The 24,093-nt window shown below is 39.9% G+C and overlaps 1 protein-coding gene across 2 annotated transcripts; it reads right to left on the minus strand.

Annotated features, from left to right (window-relative positions):
- Positions 1–245: 245 nt before the first annotated feature.
- On the minus strand, positions 246–24,093 carry LOC116272967 (BCL2/adenovirus E1B 19 kDa protein-interacting protein 3-like). 2 transcript variants are annotated; one of them, XM_031661883.1, is made up of 6 exons: positions 16,537–16,794; positions 15,628–15,811; positions 11,761–11,833; positions 5,257–5,360; positions 4,986–5,135; positions 246–3,005 (listed from the first exon to the last, which is right to left on the minus strand). In XM_031661883.1, the coding sequence occupies exons 2-6, from the start codon at positions 15,789–15,791 to the stop codon at positions 2,957–2,959; spliced, it is 540 nt and encodes a 179-aa protein (XP_031517743.1). In that variant the 5' UTR covers positions 15,792–15,811; positions 16,537–16,794; the 3' UTR covers positions 246–2,956. The 2 variants fall into 2 exon arrangements, with proteins under 2 accessions (XP_031517743.1, XP_031517742.1); XM_031661882.1 differs by lacking the exon at positions 16,537–16,794 and adding an exon at positions 23,761–24,093 and having other exon boundaries at positions 247–3,005.

Consider the following 24,093-nt stretch of genomic DNA (forward strand, 5'->3'; position numbering starts at 1 on the left):
CTCCCCCCGTGAGCACCCTCCTGCCACCACCTGGAGGCAAACACTCTGAATGCCACAGTCCCGAGGCACTCACAAATGCTCACTGCGGTGACCGTCCCCACAGAACACCGTTCACACCCTGAGCACCGTCAGCAACTCCACTGCTGAGGAGCCAGATGACTGGAAGGCTGTGTGCAGGCGAGGAGGCCTCATCGCCCGAAACTCCCAAACAACACATACGACAGAAAAATGATATACTGACAGGGAAAGTTTTGTGAGAGCTTTAATGGCACAAAATGTTTATAGCTACAAGTTATGCATGTATTGTAAACTGTATATAACGGTACAAAGTGCTAACTAAAATAGATGAAGAATGCATAATCACTTTGGCTCAGTTAATTCCAATAATTTCCACAACGGGTTCATGAAAAAACTTATCTGCCTGGCTAAGTCTTCAATTCTCATTTTTTTAGAATAGTAAGTATTTTTACTGCAATCACGGGAAGTTGTTGCACTTTCCAATGTGCAAGTTTGTGCAGTTTTGCTCTTGATTCTATTTACAAATATCTTAAGCCAGTTTTCATTAAACATATGAAAAATGAAGCCTGCCTTTTTGTCTCCAAATTGTAAACAGGTATAAAGCTTTTAAAATATTAATCTCACAACTTCAACTGTTAATTGCTGAATTCTCCTTTCCAATCCACAATGTTTTCGTTCAACACAAATCTGGGGGTAGCAGTAAAACGTTCATCCCGTGTGTTAGGGCTATAGATACATACTACATGCTCTCATAATACATTCTACTGTGATGATGTATTCATGTTTTAAGCAATTTTCCATAATTTCATTGAGGCTTTAAGAAAAAGGGCAACACTATGTCTATTTTTAACATTGAAAGAAATCATAAATATACCGAGGTTCAATGGCACTACTGACAGAACTGCTGCTGAACGTGGAAAGAGCACAGTGCACTAGCTGTAAGAAGTCACTTTCAGGTAAAGTATAATTTTACTTTCCCCCCATAATACCAATTGTAATAGAAATTGCATACTGTAGCAGTTTGGCTAGTCAGTTCTCCTAACTTTCTGGCCTTTCCAATTTTATTCAGGCTTTTCAAAAATCAGTGAGCCATCAGATTTACTTTCTTCCCAAAGAAATTCAAATATGAACACTTGAAATAAATAGGTTATAGAAGGCAAATCAAGTGTTACCAGGTTTAAGAGTAAGACAGAAACACAGTCTAATAAAAAGATGTCCAAAATTATTTAGACATCAAATGCTAGAAAGAAAAAAGAAAATTACTTGCAAAACTATTTAGGATATATCAATCTTTCTTAAAGATAGCCAGCTATATTCTTGAAAAAAGATAAAAATTTTCTTGTTTAATCTGTATGTTCTTTTCCACTATAACACATCAATTTTACAAATGTTGATGTGACAGAGAGAGTTAGATAGTTTCTGCAAACTGGCAAACCTGGCTGTCATAGTGTTTTTATTCAAGTTGACCTGATGCACTTTATAGATTGCTAGTTTTAAAATTAACAATGGTTCTCTAAATAGTCAATATCAATGTCTATATCATAAACAGTAATTATTTATATATAAAACATGTGGTATCCTTCAGAGTCATACTAGATGTTCTGAAATCCAAGAAAATCTACTAGAGATAACTGGTCATCCTGATGCTTTCTAACAATTTGGTCCTAAAGCTTCACATTTTAGAAATGAACGAACAAGTATATCATTGAAGGAATCTGTTGAGTGTTCTGAACTTCAAGAGTTTTACCATAACTGAAAAGACGGCTACATGAGAAAATGACCAGTGCCTGCAGTCGCAGGAATCACCTTGGGAAGACTGTACAGTAAACATTAATCAGTGAGAGATCAGAAGGAAACAAATGGCATCTTTTCAGAACGCTGTCAACTGTTCCCACAACCCAAGTCTGTTTTTCCAAGTTGCACAACTGCTTGGAATAACTCTGAAACAATTCTCTTCAGAGTTTAAAGGCTTCAGAGTATAGGTGATGCTTCCTAAAACAAGAAGCCTGTATTAACATCACAAATTGGAATTCATTCCAAAGCCTCTTCTTAGAGGAAAAAAAAAAGGAATAAAAAATAAAAAATTTAAAGTCATGAAAAATTCACATGCAGCTAATTAACATAAAAAATATCAAACACACACACAAAAATCTCGAAAAGCAATTTCATATATTTCTAGGCCTGAGACGTTCCTTATCAGAAAGAAAGATTCTACACCATAGAAAAGACAGCATTACAACAGACTAGTATGAAAATCTGCTGATGTATTTCAGTTCTTATCCTATTTCATACCTATCATTATACAGCTTGCCTCCTACAAATTAAAAGGCGTTATTAGGAGGCTTAGACAAAAAAGTGGCTCCAAAGCTGGTTTAAAATAATATTTTTATTGCCCAGGATATTTTTTTCTTATGTCTTGCTTTTTTTTTTTTCTTTTTAATAACTATCAACTCAAACTTAGGAAAGCTTGCCTTTGTCTTGGGGGAAAAAAACAACTAGACAATAAGCTTCTTTTACATCATTTGCTAACCTGATCTCGTTTTAAGAGAGAGATGGTAGTTATGTTGCAAGAGTAAAATTTATACCATGAATGATACAGGTCTACTCTGGTGGTACTAATTAGAGATAATAGCCTTGTTGACAAAATTATAATCTGCTGGTGGCATTTGCGGAAAAGAAGCCCTTGCAAATTTCTAAACAACAGTAAACTCTGTTAGGAAATTCTAAAATGTCTTACAGGCCAAAAAGGGTATAAGGTTAGTAAAACGCCTCAACAGAGTTTGAATAAAATACTGGATTTGAGAGTTACTGGAATTGGATATGTAAAAACAGGGTGGTAGGTTGGGTCATGCTTACAATGGTCTCAAGTTCAAATAAGCTACTGTGACAATACACCACTTCACAGGTCACACGCATTTCCAGGGGCTTTTCCTTTCCCTCAGTAGGTGCTGGCAGAGGGTGTGCTCAGTCGCTTTCCAATATAGATGCTGAAAGGAAGCAGAGGTATCATGTTTCACCTGTTTCAACAGTTCTATACCAGCCTGTCCATAGTCTGAACTCTACTTAAAACTCTTCAGCCTTTGTAAAAGGCTCTAAAAATTTGTGGGCACCGCTCCCCAAACACCATGAAATCATCACTGACTTTCTTAAAACCAGTCACCAGCCCAGCCAAACTGGTTTTATATGATTCTGTTTACTCTTTAAATTGGGGCTCCACAGCAAAGGGGTAGTGATTAGACAAAGTAAAGCCAGAGAGAACAGATCCCTCCACAGAGTAAATAAAGCAGCCCAACTCCTTCAATATATTCCTCTTTGGTGGACAGAAGGTTCTACTGACACAAAAATATAGTAATATGTGAAATTATTTTGGTGCTCTATGTAGGACAAAAAAAAAAAAACAAACAAAACCCTTAAAAGCTGTCAGTGCTTTAAAGACAGCTCTTACTAATAACTCTTAAGGATTAGGGGCCTTACAATACTTTTTCAGGCCAACCAAGTATTTGGCCTCTTCAACAGCAAAAGCAGAAGGGAAGTTAAGGAAAATATGTAACAAGCTTCACCTCCAGTGCAACTAAAGCAACCAACTTTTTAAACCCTCTTTTTACATTTATCTATAGCAACAGTTATACTTACAGCCAAGACAAACAATCTGAAGATGACTGAAAGAGAGACGGCAAGGTACAGAAACCAACCGCTTAAGGGCAATGAACTGCTGTATAGGTAGCAACGTATTAAACTCCTATACCTGCCCCACATCAACCCCCATGCAACGGTCACACGCTGCCCTTCTGCACAAACCTCTTCTAGGTTGCTGTTTGTGATTACTGTCCTCGCCCTCACAAAAGCAGATCAAACACCCAAGAGACAAGAGGGGCGTGTGGAAAGCTGTATGCAAGTTTCTGAGCTCGTGACTGAGAATCTCTCTCCAATATGCTGAGCTCCTTAAAGGGAAGAAAATGATGACCCACCTTCTGCATATCTTCTATGAAAACGACCCATTGGGCATGCTTACAGCACAACATATGTCTTGAAAAAAATTAACAGCTACTGTTTAACTCCTAAAATCTTTCAGAAGTGTAATTCCTTAATTGTTTAAATCAAGGAAAAAAAGCAATTTATTTAAAAGATGTGGCTGAAAAACTAATGAATCATACGTAAATATGAGGTCGATTTTAGCAAAATAAATGAAAATACTACCAAGTTAAAAAAGGAAAAAATGAGCACCAATCAACCTACCAGTTTCATTTAAAAAAACCACTCAATGTAATCATGTATTTTCCCATATGAAAAAAAGTCTTTGCATTGACCACAAAATATACATGTTAAAGATTAGTTTAGTTCATAAATTACTCAAGATTAAATATTAAACAACAAAACCCAAAAAGAAAAATCAACCACAGAAGAGTCCAGTTAAAAATGATCATTTAGGGGATTAATATGAACATCTTTTCTTTTTTTTCCGAGATGGAGTCTTGTTCTATCCACCAGGCTGGAGTGCAGTGGCATGATCTCTGCTCACTGCAACTTCTGCCTCCCATGTTCAAGCGATTCTCCTGCCTCAGCCTCCCAAGTAGCTGGGACTACAGATGTGCACGACCACAGCCAGCTAATTTTTGTATTTTTAGTAGAGACCGGGTTTCAACATGTTGGTCAGGCTGGCCTCGAACTCCTGGCCTCAGGTCATCTACCCACCTTGGCCTCCCAAAGTGCTGGGATTACAGGCAGTAGCCACCACGCCAGGCCAAACATCTTATTTTCAAGTAAGAAAAAAAAACCTCTACTATTATTAAAAATGCTTATTTGTAGAACAGTTGTGTACCCACTTTAGTCATTCTTAAGTTAGCCTTATTTGCACTGAAACATTAAAAGGAAAGCAGTAAAAACTGCTTTCACATACATTTCTTCAATCTGAAAATAAAATAGGATAAAATGAATGGAAAAAACTTCAAGAGTTGACCAGCACTTACCCTAGTCCCAAGGCCAAAACATGAGAAAGGAAGAGAGATGGAATGAAGACCTTCAGAAATTCTGCGGAGAAAATACCCCCTTTCTTCATGGCTCCACTTTTCCTCATGCTTAAAGACACAGAACGTTTAGGGTGTCTGAAGTGGAACTCCCTGAGAAAGAAATTCAGAGGCAGATGTCATTTGCTGAAAATATCGCGGGGATTACCAACCATTGCCTATAAGTGGGTGCAGATCAACTGTGTCCACTGACAAGAAACATGTGAAAACTCACTTGGGTGGAATGTTTTCGGGTCTACTGGACCAGTCTGACACCCAGTCCGCACTTTTCTTCAAAGCCTCAACTTCCTTCTCTCCTTCTACAACTTCTTCTTCTGACTGTAAAGAATAATTCAAACTTTAAGAAAAAAAGGAAGACCAATTCCTCCTAATACAAAGACAAGTCTGGACAGGAAATATACCAAACTCATAAGGTTGCGTCTCAGCAATTTTAGATAAGAAACAAGCTGTTTTTCTAAAAAATGCTTAAAAATAATCTAAGATCAGAGTATGTAATATCTTCAGAACAACCTGAGTAAGCTTTACTGTTGAGATATCTAAGCACAGCACAGGAACTGGAAAAAGACTGTATTTTGGGATGTAATGCTAACTGAAGTATGAAAAACCTTGATAAGAGTTAAATCTGGGCGATACTTGTAAGGAGGTCCATTACATTATTCTCTTTTGTATGCACTTAAAATTTTTGTAATTAGGCCGGGTGTGGTGGCTCGTGCCTGTAATCCCAGCACTTTGGGAGGTTGAGGCGGGTGAATCACTTGAGGTCAGAAGCTGGAGATCAGCCTGGCCAACATGGTAAAACCCCGTCTTTACTAAAAAAATACAAAACAAAAAAAAAATTAGCTGGGCATGGTGGCGGGTGCCTGTAATCCCAGCTACTTGGGAGGCTGAGGCAGAAGAATCACTTGAGTTTTGGAGGTGGAGGTTGCAGTGAGCTGAGATCCAGCCACTACACTCTAGCCTGGGCAACAGGGTGAGATTCTGTCTCAAAAAAAAATTCATAATTAAAAAAATAAAAGGAAATAAAAGGATATGCTAAAAATAAAATGATGAGAAGTAAAACAAAAATAAGTGAGAGATATGAAGAGGAAATAAATAATAGTATTTACTGAGCACTTAAAGGGGCAAATATTATTCCAAGCATGTTACATGCATTAACTTTTTTTTTTTTCCTGGAGACAGGGTCTCCTGTGTCACCCAGGCCAGAGTGCAATCATAGCTTACTGCAACCTTGAACTCCTGGGCTCAATTAATTCTACCTTAGCCTCCCAAGTAGCTGGGACTATAGGTCTGTGCCACCACGCCCAGCTAATTTTTGTATTTTTTAAAGAGACAGTGTTTCACTACGTTGCCCAGCCTGGTCTTGAACTCCCAGGCCCAAGGGATCTCCCCCGCCTCAGCCTCCCCAAGTGCTAGGATTACAGGTGTGAGACACTCTGCACCCAGCCACATGCATTAACTTTCACCTTGCAAAAAACAACCCTATAAAAATAGGAATTATTAAAATCCCATTTTACAGATGAAGAGACTGAGACATAGATTAAATAATTTGCCTAAAGTTCCACAACCAGTACATAGCAGGGCCAGTATTCAAACCCAAGAACACTGTATAGAGAGGTCCTACTGTTAAGCACCAGGGTTGACGCTCCGGAAGGAGATTATATTTTTAGAACAAATTGCTATGCAAACATTTTCCAAGGTTTCGAAACTATGTTAGTCAAAAGGTTTTTGGAATAATTCATAATAAGTTGAGTCAGAATTTAACATCTGTCATATCACATAAAATAAAAAGTGTGATTTTAAAAAATTGCTAATGATAATCTAAAGTTTCAGACCAAGAACAATTAACATTTCCAATAGCTCCCCTTTTAACAGAACCAAAAGGAGGGAAAAAGTCCTAAAAATGTTTATTTATTCAGTTTTAATGATTCAGTATTATTTATTCAGTTTTCTTTTTGAGACGGAGTCTCGCTCTATCGCCCAGGCTGGAGTGCAGTGGCGCGAGCTTGGCTCACTGCAACCTCCGCCTCCTGGGTTCTAGCAGTTCTCCTGCCTCAGCTTCCAGAGTAGCTGGGATTACAGGCACCTGGCACCACACCTGGCAAATTTTTATATTGTTTGTAGAGATAGGGGTTCACCATGTTGGCCAGGCTGGTCTCGAACTCCTGACCTCAAGTGATACACGCACCTCGGCTTCCCAAAGTGCTGGGATTACAGGCGTGAGCCACTGCGCCTGGCCATATTCAGTTTTAAGGAATGTCCCCAAACCCAAGGGCCTCAAAACTAAGAAGCATTTTGACATTTTATTTTGTTTGACTAGGATTCACTCTTTGACCAAAGCTGTCATTCTTTTCAGTAGGTAGCTAAGAAATGCAGAGTCTGACATATTCACATGACTCTTTTTTGACAGGTCTAGTTCTCTGTGAAATAGCTACCCCAGGACAGGAGCTTCAGACGGGGCAAAGTCAAACCCCTGTGCGTTGTCTACTGCTCTTGTCAGTACCATTCTTATCTAGTTCTGCTGAACTTGGCAAATTCCGCTGAATGACACAATGTAGCATTTAGGATTAAGCTCTTTCCATTGGCTATTGAGATTACTCAGAATCATGAGTTGGCTCTTTGGAGTAACACTGAAATCATCCCAAATCAAAAACAATAAATGGTTACAATTTACTTGCAGATCAGTTGCTGTGCACACAGTATCTGACTACACTCAACATACTGCAGGTGGTTTCTGTTTAGTTTCCTGCTTTGGCCTCACAGGTCTCTCTTTAAACCTGCTCAAAGATTTAACAAGTTAGTATTTCATAATTCCTGACAGAATGAAAACGCAGTAAGATTTTACGCTCTAATTTTTGTTTTCAAGAGGATGGAATTTTCTCAGTTGAGTGAAGCAAAGTTATCTCTGGACAAGTGTTTTAAAAAGAAAACAAAACAAAAAAGAACTCCAGATAAGTTTCTCAACTTATTCTAACACTTTAAGAGTGGTAAGCTTTCCCCATTTACTACCGCTCTGTGCTTCCTTTTATTAGTCTTAAATTTGCCACTTTCAGGGTTTAAACTGCCTTCCAATTCTTAGAATTCCAGAATATGGTAAAAATGTACTTAATCTAATTATGTAAGATTTGTGCTCTTAAAATCAATAATCCTCTCTCTATACCTACATCTATTCAAAGAAGATTCTGGCCGGGCACTGTGGCTCCTGCCTGTAATCCCAACACTTAGGGAGGCTGAGGCGGATGGATCACTTGAGGCCAGGAGTTTGAGACGAGCCTGGACAACAGGGCAAAATCCCGTCTCTACTAAGAATACAAAAATTAGCTGGACGTTGTAGTGCACACCTGTAATCCCAGCTTCTTGGGCAGCTAAGGCAGTAGAACTGCCTGGAAACAGAGGCTGCAGTGAGCCAAAGCCACTGCACTCCAGCCTGGGTGACAGAGTGAGGTCCGTCTCAAAAACAAGAAACAAAAACAAAGAAGATTCTGATCATTCTAGCCTGTTCTCTCACATGGAGTTCTTTATTTTCTAATCACTTATGTTTTCCTTCTCTGGTCCACCTCAAGGTCACTCTGTCCTCTAAATATGGATATTAAGCTGTATACCATGATTCACGTACAGATAAAAATCACAGTTTCACAAGAGAGAAAAAGGAGGACACTTTCCGTTTGGATCATTTTTCAGTAACACTCAACACTGTGCTGGCATTTTTTGGTCCCAGAAACACAACGCAAAAATGTCTTCAATAAATAATCTATATTGCTTCTCGGACTTTTGGCTAAGATCAAGTGAAAAAACAATCTATGGTCTGTTTTCTGATACAAAACTGAGACTCTTGAGGATGATCATCCCAAAAGCAGTTTCACGGTCTTTCTCCTAAGTGCACACTGCCTTAGGCGGAAATTCCCCACACCATAACTCAGCAGACATTTTTCAGTTCATTCTCGTGGCTTTGTGAGCTCTCCTGTTAATCAAATTCATTTACTTAGTTCAGTAGAAAGAACAAGGGCCACAGACTGAGACCTGCTTTGAATCCTGGCTCTAACACTGACTTGCTTTGTGATCTTAGATAAGTAATTAGTACAAAGCCTCACTTTTTCCATTTGTCCATGGGGATAATATCACTGCTTTCACTGGATTGAGAACATTAAAAGAGAGGTGGGAGTAGTAACTCATGTCTGTAATTCCAGCACTTTGGGAGGCCGACGTGGGAGGATCATTTGAGGCCAGGAGTTTGAAACCGACCTGGGCAATATAGTGAGACTCTGTCTATACAAACAAAATAAAAAATTAGCCAGGTATGGCAGTGTGTTCCTGTAGTCCCAGCTACTAGGGAGGCTGAGGCAGAGAGATTGCTTGAGCCAGGAATTGGAGTCTGTGGTGAGCTATAACTGCACCACCGCACTCCAGCCTGGGTGACAAAGCAAGACCCTGAGACACTGTCTCAAAAAAAAAAAAAAAAAAAGAAAGAAAGAAATTGAGCAACTAGAACATAACTAGTTAATGCTAGTGACTTTCCTTCCTCATCTTAGAAAAGCTTGAAAATGATATATAGTCCTTATAAACACATATAAAAATATTCTGTAAGATGAAGTATAATAACAGTCCTTAACCTGTTTTTTTAAGTTTCTTAACCCTCAACTTTCTTCTTATTCAGGAAGAAAATCAATGTTCCCAAAACCTAAATAAATTAATTTTTAAATTATTGTTTCTTCCATTAAAAAAAAAGGCACTGTAAAAGGTTTTTGAAAGTTTAAACTATACCTACTGACAGCTCCCTTATTAAGTCTTACTCAACTGTTAAAATATCTCTCATAGGAGTTACTGTCTTTCTAAACTCTTCCCTTGGTTGAAACTGACCGATCTGATTGTCAGCATAAAGTACCTCCTCTTGATGACAGCCTATGCTCTCTTAGGGAATTGGTCCTGCAAAGGGATCAACACTGGCAAACCTACCAAAGGCCAAAAATCTGACATTTTCTTTCCTGAATTTCAAGAATTCCTTTGGAATTCCAGGAGAGATGCATTCGGCTCTAGAATTCCGTGTAAATTCAATATTCAGTTAAGCCTAATTGCACATCTGCAACTCTGTGAGCCAGGAAAGCACTTACCAAAGTGCTCCACGGAGTTATTAAGTTCTTAAGGGAAAAATGTATGTAGAGAAGAGGAAGAAAGTCTAAGGTCAAATAAGCTTGGGAAACATTTGGTTTAATTAAACTCATTTCTTTTTTTTTTTTTTTTTTTTTTTAAGAGAGTCTTGCTATGTTGCCCAGGCTGGACTCAAAACTCCTGGGGCTCAAGGGATCCTCCCGCCTCCACCTCCCAAGTAGCTGAGACTCGGGCGAGTGCCACCACGTCCAGCTTAAACTATAATCATTTCTTTACTGCAGGAACTGGTCAGAACTACTCATGCAACTACTAGGGTGAGAGTGTGGGGGAGCCTGGGGCTGCATTACTTTCCATTTATTTGACTTCAGGACTATCTTATGGAAATTCCCTTTGAACAAACATTCTTGAAAACACATTTTGGGAAATGCTAATCTAAACTTTAAGCTTTCTGTATAAAAGGTGATATAGATTGAAGAAATCCTTCTCAGGAAAGACCACAGCAAAGAATTTGATTTCTCTCTTGGATTCCTTGGTACGCTTTCTGCTATGGAGACTTTGTATGCTTTCTTCTACATCAGCTATCACTTACTGCATGTGGCCAAACTGACATACATAAGCCAGCAACTCAAATGCTCCAGTCAGATCATCTTACTACATGACAGCCTGCTATTGTGAGCTTCTCTACAGTATAAAGCTCATCATCATAAAATAAATTTGTGCTGAATCCACAGATTTTCAACATTTCAGAGAAAAGCAAAAATAGAGCATAGTAAAGTATGGAGGAACGCTGTGGCCTTCGGAAACAGAAAGAATACTGGGTGGGTCTAAGATACACAAAGTATTTCTAGTGCTCAGGACACAGCATATTGAAAACCCTACAAAACAAGGTTTTAGTTGCAACTCATTCAAAGGTTCATTCAATATTTTTCAAGCACCCTAAATACAGGAGAAAAAGAAAATGGTTCCCATCCTCAAGAATTTGTACTCTAACGACACTTTCAGGTGATCTTACATATCAATAAAGTTAAAGGCTGACTACAAGTATTCTAAATCATTAGCAACAATTATATACTTACCATATTTTAAGTTTTATAACACAAACATTTGTAAGATTTTAATACTATATCCCTGTTTCCAACATTGTCAACTCCTAGTAAACAATATTTATCTTCAAGGAATCCTGCATAATTTAGATAAATTTTATGTCTACCTCTTGAAATTTATCTCAAAAGTCACTGCTTTGATTTCAGATGCAAAAAAAAAAAAAAAAAAAAAAAAGTCTTCACGTCTAGTTCTTCATCTTCATTTATTCTGTGGTCTTAAAGCATCTATCTCAGTTTTTTCTACTTACAAACTCAAGAAACTAGCCTGGAGTATTGGCATGATTCATTATGGGCAATAATTTTCCAATTATTTTAGAGAGACAGGGCCCCAAATCCTTAATTGTAAAGGAGTGCAACATGAACTATACCGTCCTAAATAAATTCCAAAATCAGAAATTCAGTAATAGCTTCAAACTATTCCTAAAAGTCTTCATGTTCTTTATTTTAGCAAAATATAGTTACAGAATTTCCATCTTTCTTGTTTACTATAAATCAGAATCCCCCCCACACACCTGAGAGCTATGGTCCCTGCTTGTGTGCATTTCCACATCAAACATGATCTGCCCATCTTCTTGTGGCGAAGGGCTAGAAGAGAAGGAATTTAGCTATCAGTTTTAATTCTCACTTTGTCAAATGACTTAGTCTCTACTAGAAATTAGAAAATTAGAAGTTACAACAGTATGGCTTTGAAAAAGCAAATCAGAAAATATATCATAACCCCATACAAGAAAAATGTATGTGATATTAAATGGCTAAATGAAATTGAGCATTCTTACTCCCAAAATGTTCTGTACTTTTTCAGTAGTAATAAATTCCTTCAAAATGATAAATTTGCAAAGGAAATACTACCTACAGACACAAACTGTCACATTTTCTTATATTTACTCTTTTGTCCATTAAAGGTAAAAAAATCTTCAAATTCAGGAACTTTAGTTCAGAGTTCTTTTTCTCAAAGTTCCCTCATCATTAAATAATTCACCAGTATTTCTCAAAGTGCATAAGGTAGTTTTCAAAGATGCTTTCAGATGGTCTTTGAGGTTAAAGTTCCTTTCTTAATACTAGTAGGATTTATTTGCCTTTTTCATTCTCATTCTCCCATGTGTATAGTGGAGTTTTCCGAAGGCTACGTGATGTGTGATAGTACAACAGTTAGAATGCAAGCGTGGATGAGAACCAGCTGTTTTGTATTAAGCTGGGTGTTAGAGATTTGTAAACGTGTAAAACAATGCCACTATTCTTATTAACTTGGAGGGTTTATAGAAAATAGGTACTTTCACTAAAAAAAGTTACTTATGTTACAATGTATTATTTTTGAATATGTATTTTCTCAGCTTTAATTTCTAATATAGTAAATATCAAAATATATGAACCCACAAACAAGTCCTTCGGGGTCCCTAATGATTTTTAGGAATGTAAAGGTATATAATGACCGAAAACTTTGAGAACTACTATTTTACTTATTTCAGAAATATTTGCTTTGAGATATTTCAGAGTGAATTATATAAGCTTATATATTAATATAAAACCTTTATAATTGCACAAAATACATTCTTAGAACTGTAAAAATTTACAAATAAGTTTTTAGACAAAAACAACATGGTCACAAACTGCACTTGATGCAAGAGATGAACAGAATGTGTTAAGTTAATTTCTCAGCTTTATCAACGATTCCTTGTGTAAAAACTGAAAGTCACTGGGGATCCTTCACTACATACACAAACCCTCCCCCAAAATCTAAAATAGAAATAAAAAATATTTGAGGCTTAACTTGCTGAAAGGAATAGATATTAACTATAAAAGTTATCAAGAGTATGTATACAATGTTAATTAATGTACAGAAATGTTGGTGAGACTGACTCAGAAATAAGATCGTCAGAAATTTATCAGACAGATGAGGCCTAGGAGTCTTTTAGACTGGTATAACTGACATAGAAGATTCTTAAATGGGGACAGGAAAAGAGAAAAGCTGGTTCTGTATCAAACAAACGTCATATATATTTAGGAAATTTTTGTCTTGAACTAGCACAGGAGTCAACCAGAACTGGGCACTCCTGGTGGCCTCAGTTTACTATCTTTGTGCTCATAACACTGTTGGGTTCACAGCTACACATCCGGTTAAGGGTCAGCCTTACACAGCCTTGACCAGGTCAAGGCAGTCAGGGTGACAAAGTCAAGAATCCTATGGAAGCGTCGCTCTGCTTCTATATGCTTCTTCACACTGGCACCAACCTCTTCTCTAAACTGTTTATTTCCTCCTAACAATTTGGAATGCATTAGAGCTTCACCCATGGCATATATTAGAATCGGCTAGGGAGCTTTTAAAATATTGTGATGTCTCTACCCTGCCCCTGTCAATCAAAATGAGAAGTTCTTGAGATGCAGTCCGTGTGCTGGCATTTTTCAAAGCTCCTGGGTGAATCTAGCGTGCCGTCAAGGTGAAAACCCCTGTGACAGGATGGAAGGCAAAGCAGAACACGCTGGGGTTCCCAGCTAACAATCCCTGCAGCGACGTAAATATTTCTATGCAATAATTTTTAAGTTGAAAATATACATAAATCAGCTCTAGGACTGATACCCAACAACCCCAAAACTCTTCCCCCTACAAAAAACACTTCCTGGTGACTTTTCAAATACAGAGACGCATGGCAATTCAAATGACGTGAGTTTTGAAGACATTCCTTAATGGTAAAGCATGTTAGTCGGATATCCCAGAAGAGTACTGTTGCACACTCAGGTTCTAGGCATTCTCTGAAAGATGATCACTAATCTAGGGCCTGGAGATACATAAGATGAGGGGTAGGAAAGTGTTCAAAAGCACTTGCCATGCCTCCTTCTCACAACCTAAACTGAAACATGATCATGGGAGGGTGAAGGCATATTCAGTCACATGTAATAAGATGAACAGACAGGTAAGCAGGTGACTTTTCTCTGCTCATTGACAGCACCATGTGAACAACAGGCTCATGGGCACCGTGGTATCAATGATCAAGGCCCACACACTTGAACTTAGAGTGAAAGCCTTGTTGACAGGCCATAACAAGCAGAAAACTTGAGAAACCCATCAGCGAGTTCCATAATATAAATACAAATCTTCATTCGGAAAGGCAGACTAATGCTGTAGCTACTAGAATCAAGGGCAAGCTGTTCAGAAGAGAGCCATCTGTTCTGGTTCCGCTTATGACAAGAGCCATCCCAGGCTCTAAGAAACACAGGGACAAGTAAGGGATGACACGGGGGTGGCGGGGGTGCACAGTGTGCCACAGAGCCAACAAGCCAGTCCCCCCGCTGCCTTGGCAACATGAGTGGATCATAAGCCACTCAGGAAGCTGGACACGATTTAACTCATTTCTCCTTTTTTTCACTTCTTCTGATAAGTAATAATATGTGCAATATACACAATTTTTAGAAAATACAAAAATGTTAAGAAGAAAAATATCCATACTGCATTCCTAAAGATAGTCACTGTTTACATTTCCTTAATCTGCTTCCTGTGCGTTTGCATTTTCCAAATGGTTAACATCAGTTAACAACTACCCAGAAGGTCATCCAGTGACCCATAACGCTAACAGTGTAGCTGTCACTGAAACAAGAATTTTTTAAATGTCATTTAATATCTAGCCTTTTTGGGAAAAAACAGAAAAGTTTTTACTAAAAAATAATGACCTGGTTTCATTCCACACACATATCTCATTGTATTCTTACTCTTTCACCATAAGCAGTCCTTAATCCATGGAATTAGTTTCTTCAGGTCAAACACAGAAAAATGAGGTCTGAAACAAAACATCCTCTGAGAAAGCAGAAGAGCCTTCAAAACTATCTTCACAGACCTTGGTTGGTGCTTCCAACTGTGCAAATATTGCTATAATGTGCAACGACCTGCAGGTCCTATGAGTCAAACATTTACTGAGGGTCTACTATGGGCCAGCACCACTACTGTGAAGCTAATAAAAATGAAACATGGCTATTGCCCTTTGAAACGTCAAGATCTAGAAGGGAAGACAGATATATACAGAGGTAACTAATTCAAGGCAGTCTGTTATCTGTAAAACAGGGATACAAAAGAAAATGGGGGAAAATTATATTAATTCTATAAATTAGCATTTACGCCACTGAATTTTTAAACTGATAAACTGCTAAAAACAATATAATCTGGGTAAGAAAAATGACAATCTGGGGAAAAACAGTGGGCACTGAAGCACCTGTTAATTAGCTGTCTCATATAAACACAATATATATCTGTGCAATATATATTACACTGCAATGTATCAGAAGGCATATTTTGCTAAGTGAAGATTTAGGCAAATACATTTTTCCTAGAGAGAATGAGCCCTATAACCCATTCGTTTCCTGAATTCCACCAAAACATGCGTCTCACTTACCTGTCACAGTGAGAACTGCCTCTTGAACTACTCTGTCCTGATTCATGTTGTGCATCCAATAGAATCTTCTCCATGTCTCCATTGTGGATGGAGGATGAGGACGGTACGTGTTCCAGCCCCCCATTTTTCCCATTGCCATTATCATTGCCATTGCTGTTGCTCATGGGGAGCTCCACCCAGGAACCTGTTGGACAAGTCAGATAAGTTAACCACAGCAGAACTGAAATCTGTCATGTGCACACAGATGTGAACATGGTGAATCCAGATAAGAATTCTGACTCTCCTCAAACCAAAGGCAAAAGTATTCTGAAGAAAATAAGTAAGAATAAAAGTCTAAATATCTATATAGTTCTGTTCCTGAAACAGCTCATGCCATCAACTGAGAAGCAGCTCGAACTCTAAAACAACTCAGAAAATGTGTTTTCCAGTCCATATTCTCTCTGGGTAAAGTTTAATTTATGATAACACTTTACCAAAAACTCTGAGGTTGCTTTTCAAAAAAAAAATTGCTACTTTTAGGCTACTTACCTTTCATATTTTAGTTGGTGTATATATACACACACACTTTCTTCATAGTCTACCTAAGCTACTCAGCTGTATCTGCTCCAGAAATGAAATAAATACATCACTTACAAATTTCATAAAAGGTCATCTAAGTAAGTTAGCAACTATATCCTACTCAGTGCAAACAACTGGGAAACTCCTAGAGAGGGAACCTAAATCCAATAGCAAAAATTTCAATTTGTACACAAATCAGGAGCATAAAATTAATGTGGCTGGTTAACTAAATCAGGTGATAACGCTAAAAATTCAGAAAAAAGCTTTAGCTCTATCTCACTGATTAGTTTCTTCATTTCCTTTATATCTCACGCTTTCTAGTCTTTCTCCTTTTTTATACACTAAACATACCTTGTGAACTTGTCTTTTTTCTCTTCTCTCCCACAAGTTTCTACTTTCTAGGGTTTTCATTAAACCCTGTTGATTTGGGGGCAGAAACAACTGCACATCAGCTACAGGCAAACACGAAAAGTTTTCTTGGACACAAAGTTGAAGGGGTGGAGCCACAGAAAAAGGGGATGTACCACTGGTAACTCTGCATAGGTCTTAAAAATATTTATTGGTCCAATGAGTTTGCTAAACATATTAAGGTGCTTTAATTTTAATAAGAGTTGAAGCCAGGTACAGTGGCTCACACATGTAATCCCAGCACTTTGGAAGGCTGAGGCACCAGGATTGCTTGAGTCCAGGAGTTTGACACTAGCCTGAGCAACAAGGTAAGACCCTGTCTCTACAAAAGAATAGTAAGTAAGTAAATAAATAAATTGTTAACAGTAGCCAATAAACTAACTTCACCGTAAAAAGAGATAGTCGTATATTTTGTTCATAATTTCCATTTCTTACAATAAATTTTGTTTTAGAAAATGTAACCAAGCGGCTTGGTGTGGTCATCCCTCTAAACTCCCAGCAGAAGTGTTCGAGAGTTCCAGGGATGAACAAGGAGTTCCGTCAGTAAGTTGAAGTAAAATCATCAAAACTGGCTCAAACTCTAAAATGCACTCTAAATGTGGCGATGGCTACACCAGTTCCAGAGTGAATTCAACATCGCCCTCACAAGAAGGAAAGCTCCAAGGCAGATGCAGCCGGGAATCTGACCCCATCACTTCCTGTCTACCTTTGTGACCTGAGCTTCAGCTTCCTCATCTGTAAACAGAGATAATAACAACACCGGGGTGCTGTGAGGATTTAGTAGTATCAAGTGCTGGTAAACGGAAGATGCTCAGTTATACACTAGAATTTACATTTATAAGTCCTTAGAACCCTTTCCTTTCCGTTTGAGGCAGCCCCAGTGGCTACCACCATCCCATAATCACCACCAATTCCTTAGGACTCTGCTGCCAAACGACAGAGCTGTACATCTCCATGGCCTCATTCTACACACACATAAAATGGACGCAGACTAAAGGTAACTCAAAATGGATTAACAAATACAACTAGCAAAGCTAAGAGAGATCTAACATTGAAGATAAATTATCTAGAGTGCCTCTGGAGTGTATAAGAAATATGCCAAAAGCATCCCTAAATTTAGAGCTCTGCAAAATATTTCAACTGGAGAGAAAGGGGGTGGGGGAGATAATATGTATATAAAAACAGTTTTTTTCTGACTCTCACTGTTTCTAGGATTTTCAAACTTATTTTTAAACCAATGGAACCAGTTCTTCTTGTATAGAAGCCTAATGCGTACAATAGTAACAAACCAAAACCCAGAGCTGCTCTGACAGAAGCAGAGCTAAGGAACCAGGAGTTCCAGATGGGTCTCTGTGGAAGCCAGTCTTCCCTAAAATACAATTAATGTTCACTTGAAGCAGCTGATCAAAGAGAAAAAAGGGTGTAACAAACAGTATCAGGTTTTCCGTTCCTTACTTTTGTCTTTCTTTTGAGACAGTCTTGCATTGTCACCCAGGTTGGAGTACAGTGGCAAAATCACAGCTCACTGCAGCCTTGATTCCTGGGCCCAAGCAATCCTCCCACCTCAGTCTCCCAAGTAGTTGGGACTACAGGGCACATGCCACCATGCCCGACTTATTTATTTATTTATTTATTTATTTATTTTGTAGAGACGGGGTCTCCCTACATTGCCCAGGTTGGTCTCAAACTCCTGGGTTTCAGCAATCCTCCCACCTCAGCCTCCCAAAGTGCTGGGCTTACAGGTATGAGCCACTGCTCCCAGCCTGGTGTTTACTTTTTTGAAGGACTTTCAAATCAATGTCTGGATCCTATTTTCTTCATTAAAAACACATAAGCAATCATAATCTAATATATACTTTAGGAACTTGAAAGAGACATACCTAGAAGAGCTTAGTAAAAGTGATCTGTGCTGTGGCCTCCACACCCTGTAGCATAACTGAAAGCACTTCTACTTAAGGCAGACAATTTGTACTTGGCATACACTGGTATAGTTTGGTCAGGGGCTGAGACTGAAGCCAGGCTCCCACTCTCAGTTACAGCTGTTACCCTCGCACAGGGTACTTAACCTCTTTGTGCCTCAGTTTTCTCATCTATAAAACAGAGACAATAATTGTATCTACCTCGAAGACTTTGTTAGGAGGATTAAATGAATAAAGCACCCAGAACAATGAGAAAAGTCCCTAAGAAAGTTTTAGCTACTATAACTATATTCTGTATCATAGAAAAAGCATTCCTTACTGGAAAAATGTGTTGCTAGAAAACGTAAAGATCAGTACATGAAATTAAAAATTAACATCTCTCCCAACCTCCCATTCCTTCTCCCAAAAGAGCCACTTTTCACAGTTTCACATGGAGACTTGCAGAGTTTTTTCCAATGAAATATAGGTCTGTTTTTGCTTTTGTTTTTATAAAGAAATAGAACTGTACCATACACACATACTGACATATTCTGTAAGTCGTTTTTCAGATGTCTTCCCTCTCAATATATACTGACATTCATTCTTTCGAACAACTGCATTGCATCTCATCTTTTATAAAGATATACCATACTTTAACCATTATCTAAATGGCAATGGTTAACCACTACTCAGATGGTTGTTTCTAATACTTTGTTATTACAATCAGGGCTTCAGTGAACATTCTGGAGAATAATTTGACAATATGTATTAACAGCCTTAAAAGGGTAGATTTCCTTTAACTCAGTAATTCTCTTTCAAAAATATCATCTATGGAAATACATAGTGGGTGCAGAGAAAGTTATGTACATAGGCATTAATTAAGAGGCTACATATTAATCTTTTGAGTAACATACAAGAAAACAAACATGTCTTCCTCAATAGATGAAAAACACATCCGTTTCCCATCACCTGATTCGTTTCTGATTTACAGCCTCAGAATTTCTTAGTCTTCTAACTCTACCAATCCTCACAAAGTCCCTTTTTACTTGCAAAGGAAACAAGGCTAGATAAGAGGTTTGTGCTGTCCAAGCAACACAAAGTAGAAAACAACCACAGAGTGAATTCTCTTCCTAATAATCAAGCTTGAAAACTAAAAGATGGAAAGCTTTCTCTATTATTTAAAAGACTTTACAAACTAAGAGCTGTTCCTTACACCAATTTGTACATAATATGCAATGACATGAGGTATTTTCTGGTTTGGGTTTTTGGGAATGACTAAGAGATTGAGAGAAACTTCTGTGAATGCTTCTCCATTCTCTAATATAATAGATCGTGAAGGGTGGTCCAATAATTGTGATTATACTCATTGCTGTATGTTGCATAATCTTTACAGTTTTATAATCACTAGTTCAATCCTCTCTCAAGAAGAAGAGGAGAGGAGCTTTGGGACAAGGGGAAGAGAGAATGAAGAGTATTTCTCCTCATTTTTCCCCCTAACTTTTAAAGGCCCACATGTAACTCTTTTCAAATTTCATTATGTTTACATTCTTTCCTCAAAGCTTTTCATTCATTATTGAAAGGAATCCAGACCAGGCCAACAAGAGTCACTGGCATTCTTCTTAAAAAAAAAAAAAGTTGGTCTTTTTGCAGAAGTATGTATTTACACACAAATTACATAGGTATTCAAAACATTATGAGGCAGTGACAATACATGAAGGTCTTAACAGCACTATTCATAAACCGGAAAGCAAGGACATCGTGCTTGAAGACGTGTTTCTATTTAAAAAAAAAAAAAAATAGTTTGTGACCAGCTTGGGCAACAAAGTGAAACTCCATCTCTACAAAAAATAAGTTAGCTAGTGACCAGCCTGGGCAACGAGGTGAAACTCCAACTCTACAAGAAATAAAATAATTAGCTGGGTGTGGGGGTGTGCACCTGCACTCCTAGCTACTTAGGAGACTGAGGCAGGAGGATCACTTAAGCCCAGGAGGTCGAAGCTGCCATGAGCTATGACTGCACCACTGCACTCTAGTTTGGGTGACAGAGCAAGACCCTGTCTCAAAAAAAAAAAAAAAAAAAAAAAAAAAAAAAGAAAAAATTTGAAAAGAAAAAAAGGCTGTATTTCTCAATAACAAGAATTACACTACGACTTATACTACTACTTTGATTTTCCTTATTTGACCAATTGACGCTTATTCAAATATTCTTAAGGAAGTTGATAGTTTTCTTAACAATAAAACAAACTGGACAACATCCTTTTGACTTGGAAGGAGTTTGGGTATTTGCCCTGTAATTTTTAATGAAAGTGAACAGTCTCTCCACAGCGGTAAAGTTAAAAAAAAAAAAATCACAGAAATACTTCATTATTCAAATATTTCAATAATTTGCCACTGAAACTCTGCTTTGTTCCCTGAACCAAAGATAAAAAGTCCCAAACCCAAGAAAATCTGTACATTTCATCTCCTGTTTTTCAGTTGTGCAACTTTACCCAACAAAGTCCTTCAACTTATCGCAATTTGGATAGTACTAGGCGCCTGAATAAGTTGTTTTGCCCAATGCCCAAAAATCACTTCAAGGAATCAACGAGGCTTCTTGTTTTGTTCAGTGCAGTGTTGTGTAATGAGCTAAAAAAACGAACGGAGTTAAGAGGAAAGAGGGGAGTAATTAAATATGGCATTATCTAAAGCTTTTCAGAAAGCTCACCCTATCCCACGTAAAATATTTTCTATCTAGATTTCCCAAAGCAACATTTTGATATCCCATGCAGGCTGAGTACTTCCACCTCTGTAAGAGCTGATGTCAACCAAGCAGGAACCGACTGGCCAAAGACATCAAACTCCTCATAGGTCTGTCAGACTCCAAGATAAACAATGACATATGGCTCAGCCCTTTTTTTTTTTTTTTGAGACAGAGTCTCGTTCTGTCACCCAGGCTGGAGTGCAGTGGCCCGATCTCAGCTCACTGCAACCTCTGCCTCCCGGATTCAAGCGATTCTCCTGCCTCAGCCTCCTGAGTAGCTGGGATTACAGGCGCCCAACAGGCCAGCTAATTTTTGTATTTTCAGTAGAGAGGGGGTTGGTCTCTCACCATGTTGGCCAGGCTGGTCTCGAATTCCTGACCTCAAGTGATCTACCCGCTTCGGCCTCCCAAAGTGCTGGGATGACAGGTATGAGCCACCACGCCCTGCCTGGCTCAGCCCTTATTGTTGTTGTTGTTGTTAAAAGGTCAAAGGAAGATGAAAATCCCTTAGATTTCAGTGAAATCATGTACACCTACCAAGTATCTTCACTCATAAGAAAATTGCACAATTAAGAAACAGAATACTAAAAAGAAACAGAAAGGTGGGCCACCTTTGTGAATTAGGTAGAATAACACACTGACAAAATAAGACACACAGACCAGCAGGAGGTTCTGGACCACTGAAAAGAAGTCCTGAAAAGAGGCCAGGTGCGATGGCTCAAGCCTGTAATCCCAGCACTATGGGAGGCCCAGGCGGGCTAATCACGTGAGGTCAGCAGTTTGAGACCAGCCTGGCCAACATGGTGAGAGACCAACCCCCTCACTACTGAAAATACAAAAATTAGTCTGGGTTGGTGTCGGGCGCCTGTAATCCCAACTACATGGCGAAACTTCGTCTCCACTAAAAATACAAAAATTAGCTGGGCGGGTGGCAAGCACCTGTAGTCCCAGCTACTCAGGAGGCCGAAGCAGAAGAATCGCTTGAACCTGGGAGGTGGAGGTTGTAGACAGAGCGAGACTCCATCTCAAAAAAAAAAGCCCTGAAAACAGCAGTAGACAGGCTGAACATGACAACCTCCGCTTTGCTCCCAGTCAGTTGTGAACTTGGACCAGGCTCTTAACTCTAGACCTGTTTCTCTACAGGTAAACAACAGGAGGCAGTTAGCTAGCTCTGAAGTTTCTTCCCATTCTCAAATCTAAGACAGTATGCTAAACATGGGCAAATAACTTAAAATTGCATAGGAATATGTGATACGAGTAACGTTTAATGACTCAGACATTCATCCTAATTTACTGTGGGAAATAACATAACCATCTTACATTCTGGAATGTAGGACACTTAAAGGTTTTGGGTATTAACCCATCAAAAAAACTGGAGCAGCAGCATCCGTCTTAAAATCTCCAAACTCCGTTGCTACCTGGTGAGGGCTGAAACTCTCTTCCCTAGAATAATCTTCAGGCCACGCTGGAAGCATCTCCCTCTTACGAAAGATACTGCATGACCTTTAAGCATCCAAGCGGTTTTGAAAAGCCTTCATCTGGCCATATGCTCGCTACCCCCATTATCTCTTTCCCAAGAGTTGAATTAAAGAAAGGTTAGGCAAGAACCCTTCCAAGAAGGCTCCCGGTTCTCACGACCAGGAACAATCTGAGGACAAGATGTCTGGGCAGTGGAATGTTATGAAAAGACCCTGGCCTGGGTTGTCCATCAGCCTTGCCCGTTAACTTTCAATTGCCCGAGTGCGTTTTGAATTCCGTTTCTTTAAATGCATGGCCCCAGACTCCCTGACGTGTGCAGTCCCGGGTGGTTCAGGAGGCTGCTCTCAGGTTTACTGGGCGCACAACCTCATCGCTTAAAAAAAATCACTTGGGCAACTTCGAGAAAGCTAATAAAAAAAAAATAAAAAAAGGAAAAAGGAGAAGCAAGGCACAGCCTCTCACCCCACACGTGACTGAAGCCACCCCTAGACCAGCAAATGAATTTTCCTGACAAACATGTGGCAACAAAGGAATGCTCGCTGGGGGCTCCCGAGCCCGCCAGACGCTGCCCGCCCGCGGGCCCCGCACACCTGATCCCAGACACGTCCCGCGGCATCCGCCCGCCCCGCCCCGCTCCCGCGCGTCCATCCCCCGGCGTCCCCGCTGCACGTCCCCATTCCGGCCCACGTCCCCTCCGCGGCCCGCTCCGCCCACCCGGCCTCCCCCCACCCCAGGCCCGCCCCCGCCCCGCCCGGCTCCGCTGCTGGGGACCACCCCCAGCACCAGGGGGATCCGCGCTACCCGCGCCGCTCCCGGACCGCGAAACCAAACGGCCCCCGGCCCACGACCCCAGGAGGCAACAGAGAGGCCCGGAGCAAGGCAGGCGCCCATCCTCCTGACAGGTGACGGGAGCTGTCAGTCACCCGGACATCACCGGCCTGGGCCAATGAGCTACCTTCTCCTCCCGCCTCCCGCGCCGCGCCGGTGGCGGCGGCCGGGGCGGCTCCTCCTCCCCCATCCCCTTCACCAAGCCTTCGGCCCCTCACTCACTGTTGAGGCCGGCCGGCTGCGGCAGAGACTGGCCACTTTCCTCGCAGTTGTTGTTGTTGTTGTGCAGGGGCGGCGGCGGCTCGACTAGGTGGGACGACATCGTCGGACAGCTGGCAGGGCTCCGGCAGCAGCAGGACCGTCTCAGGCTCTCAGGCAGCAACACAACAAGCCGAGTCCCCCGCCCCCTTTTCTGCGCCTGCGCTGTCCCTCCCCTGCCACTGACGTCAGGGTCCGCCCAGGCCACGTGATGACAACACAACAAGCGACCGGACGGGGCGGGGGCGTTCCCCTGCGGGTCCGGGACGTGGAGACGCGCGAGTCAAGGTGACGCGC

Source organism: Papio anubis, unplaced genomic scaffold, assembly GCF_008728515.1.
Source record: "Papio anubis isolate 15944 unplaced genomic scaffold, Panubis1.0 scaffold285, whole genome shotgun sequence".
In the NCBI taxonomy this organism is placed as follows: Eukaryota; Metazoa; Chordata; class Mammalia; order Primates; family Cercopithecidae; genus Papio; species Papio anubis.

Excerpts from the sequence above, each read along its gene's own strand:
- LOC116272967 (XM_031661882.1), bottom strand. The coding sequence starts at position 23,860 with ATGTCGTCCCACCTAGTCGAGCCGCCGCCGCCCCTGCACAACAACAAC. Across the intron at positions 5,361-11,760 it reads GCAGGGACCATAGCTCTCAG|TCAGAAGAAGAAGTTGTAGA; the intron begins GTGTGTGGGGGG and ends TATTCTTTACAG. Across the intron at positions 3,006-4,985 it reads GTTTTGGCCTTGGGACTAGG|CATCTATATTGGAAAGCGAC; the intron begins GTAAGTGCTGGT and ends GCTTCCTTTCAG.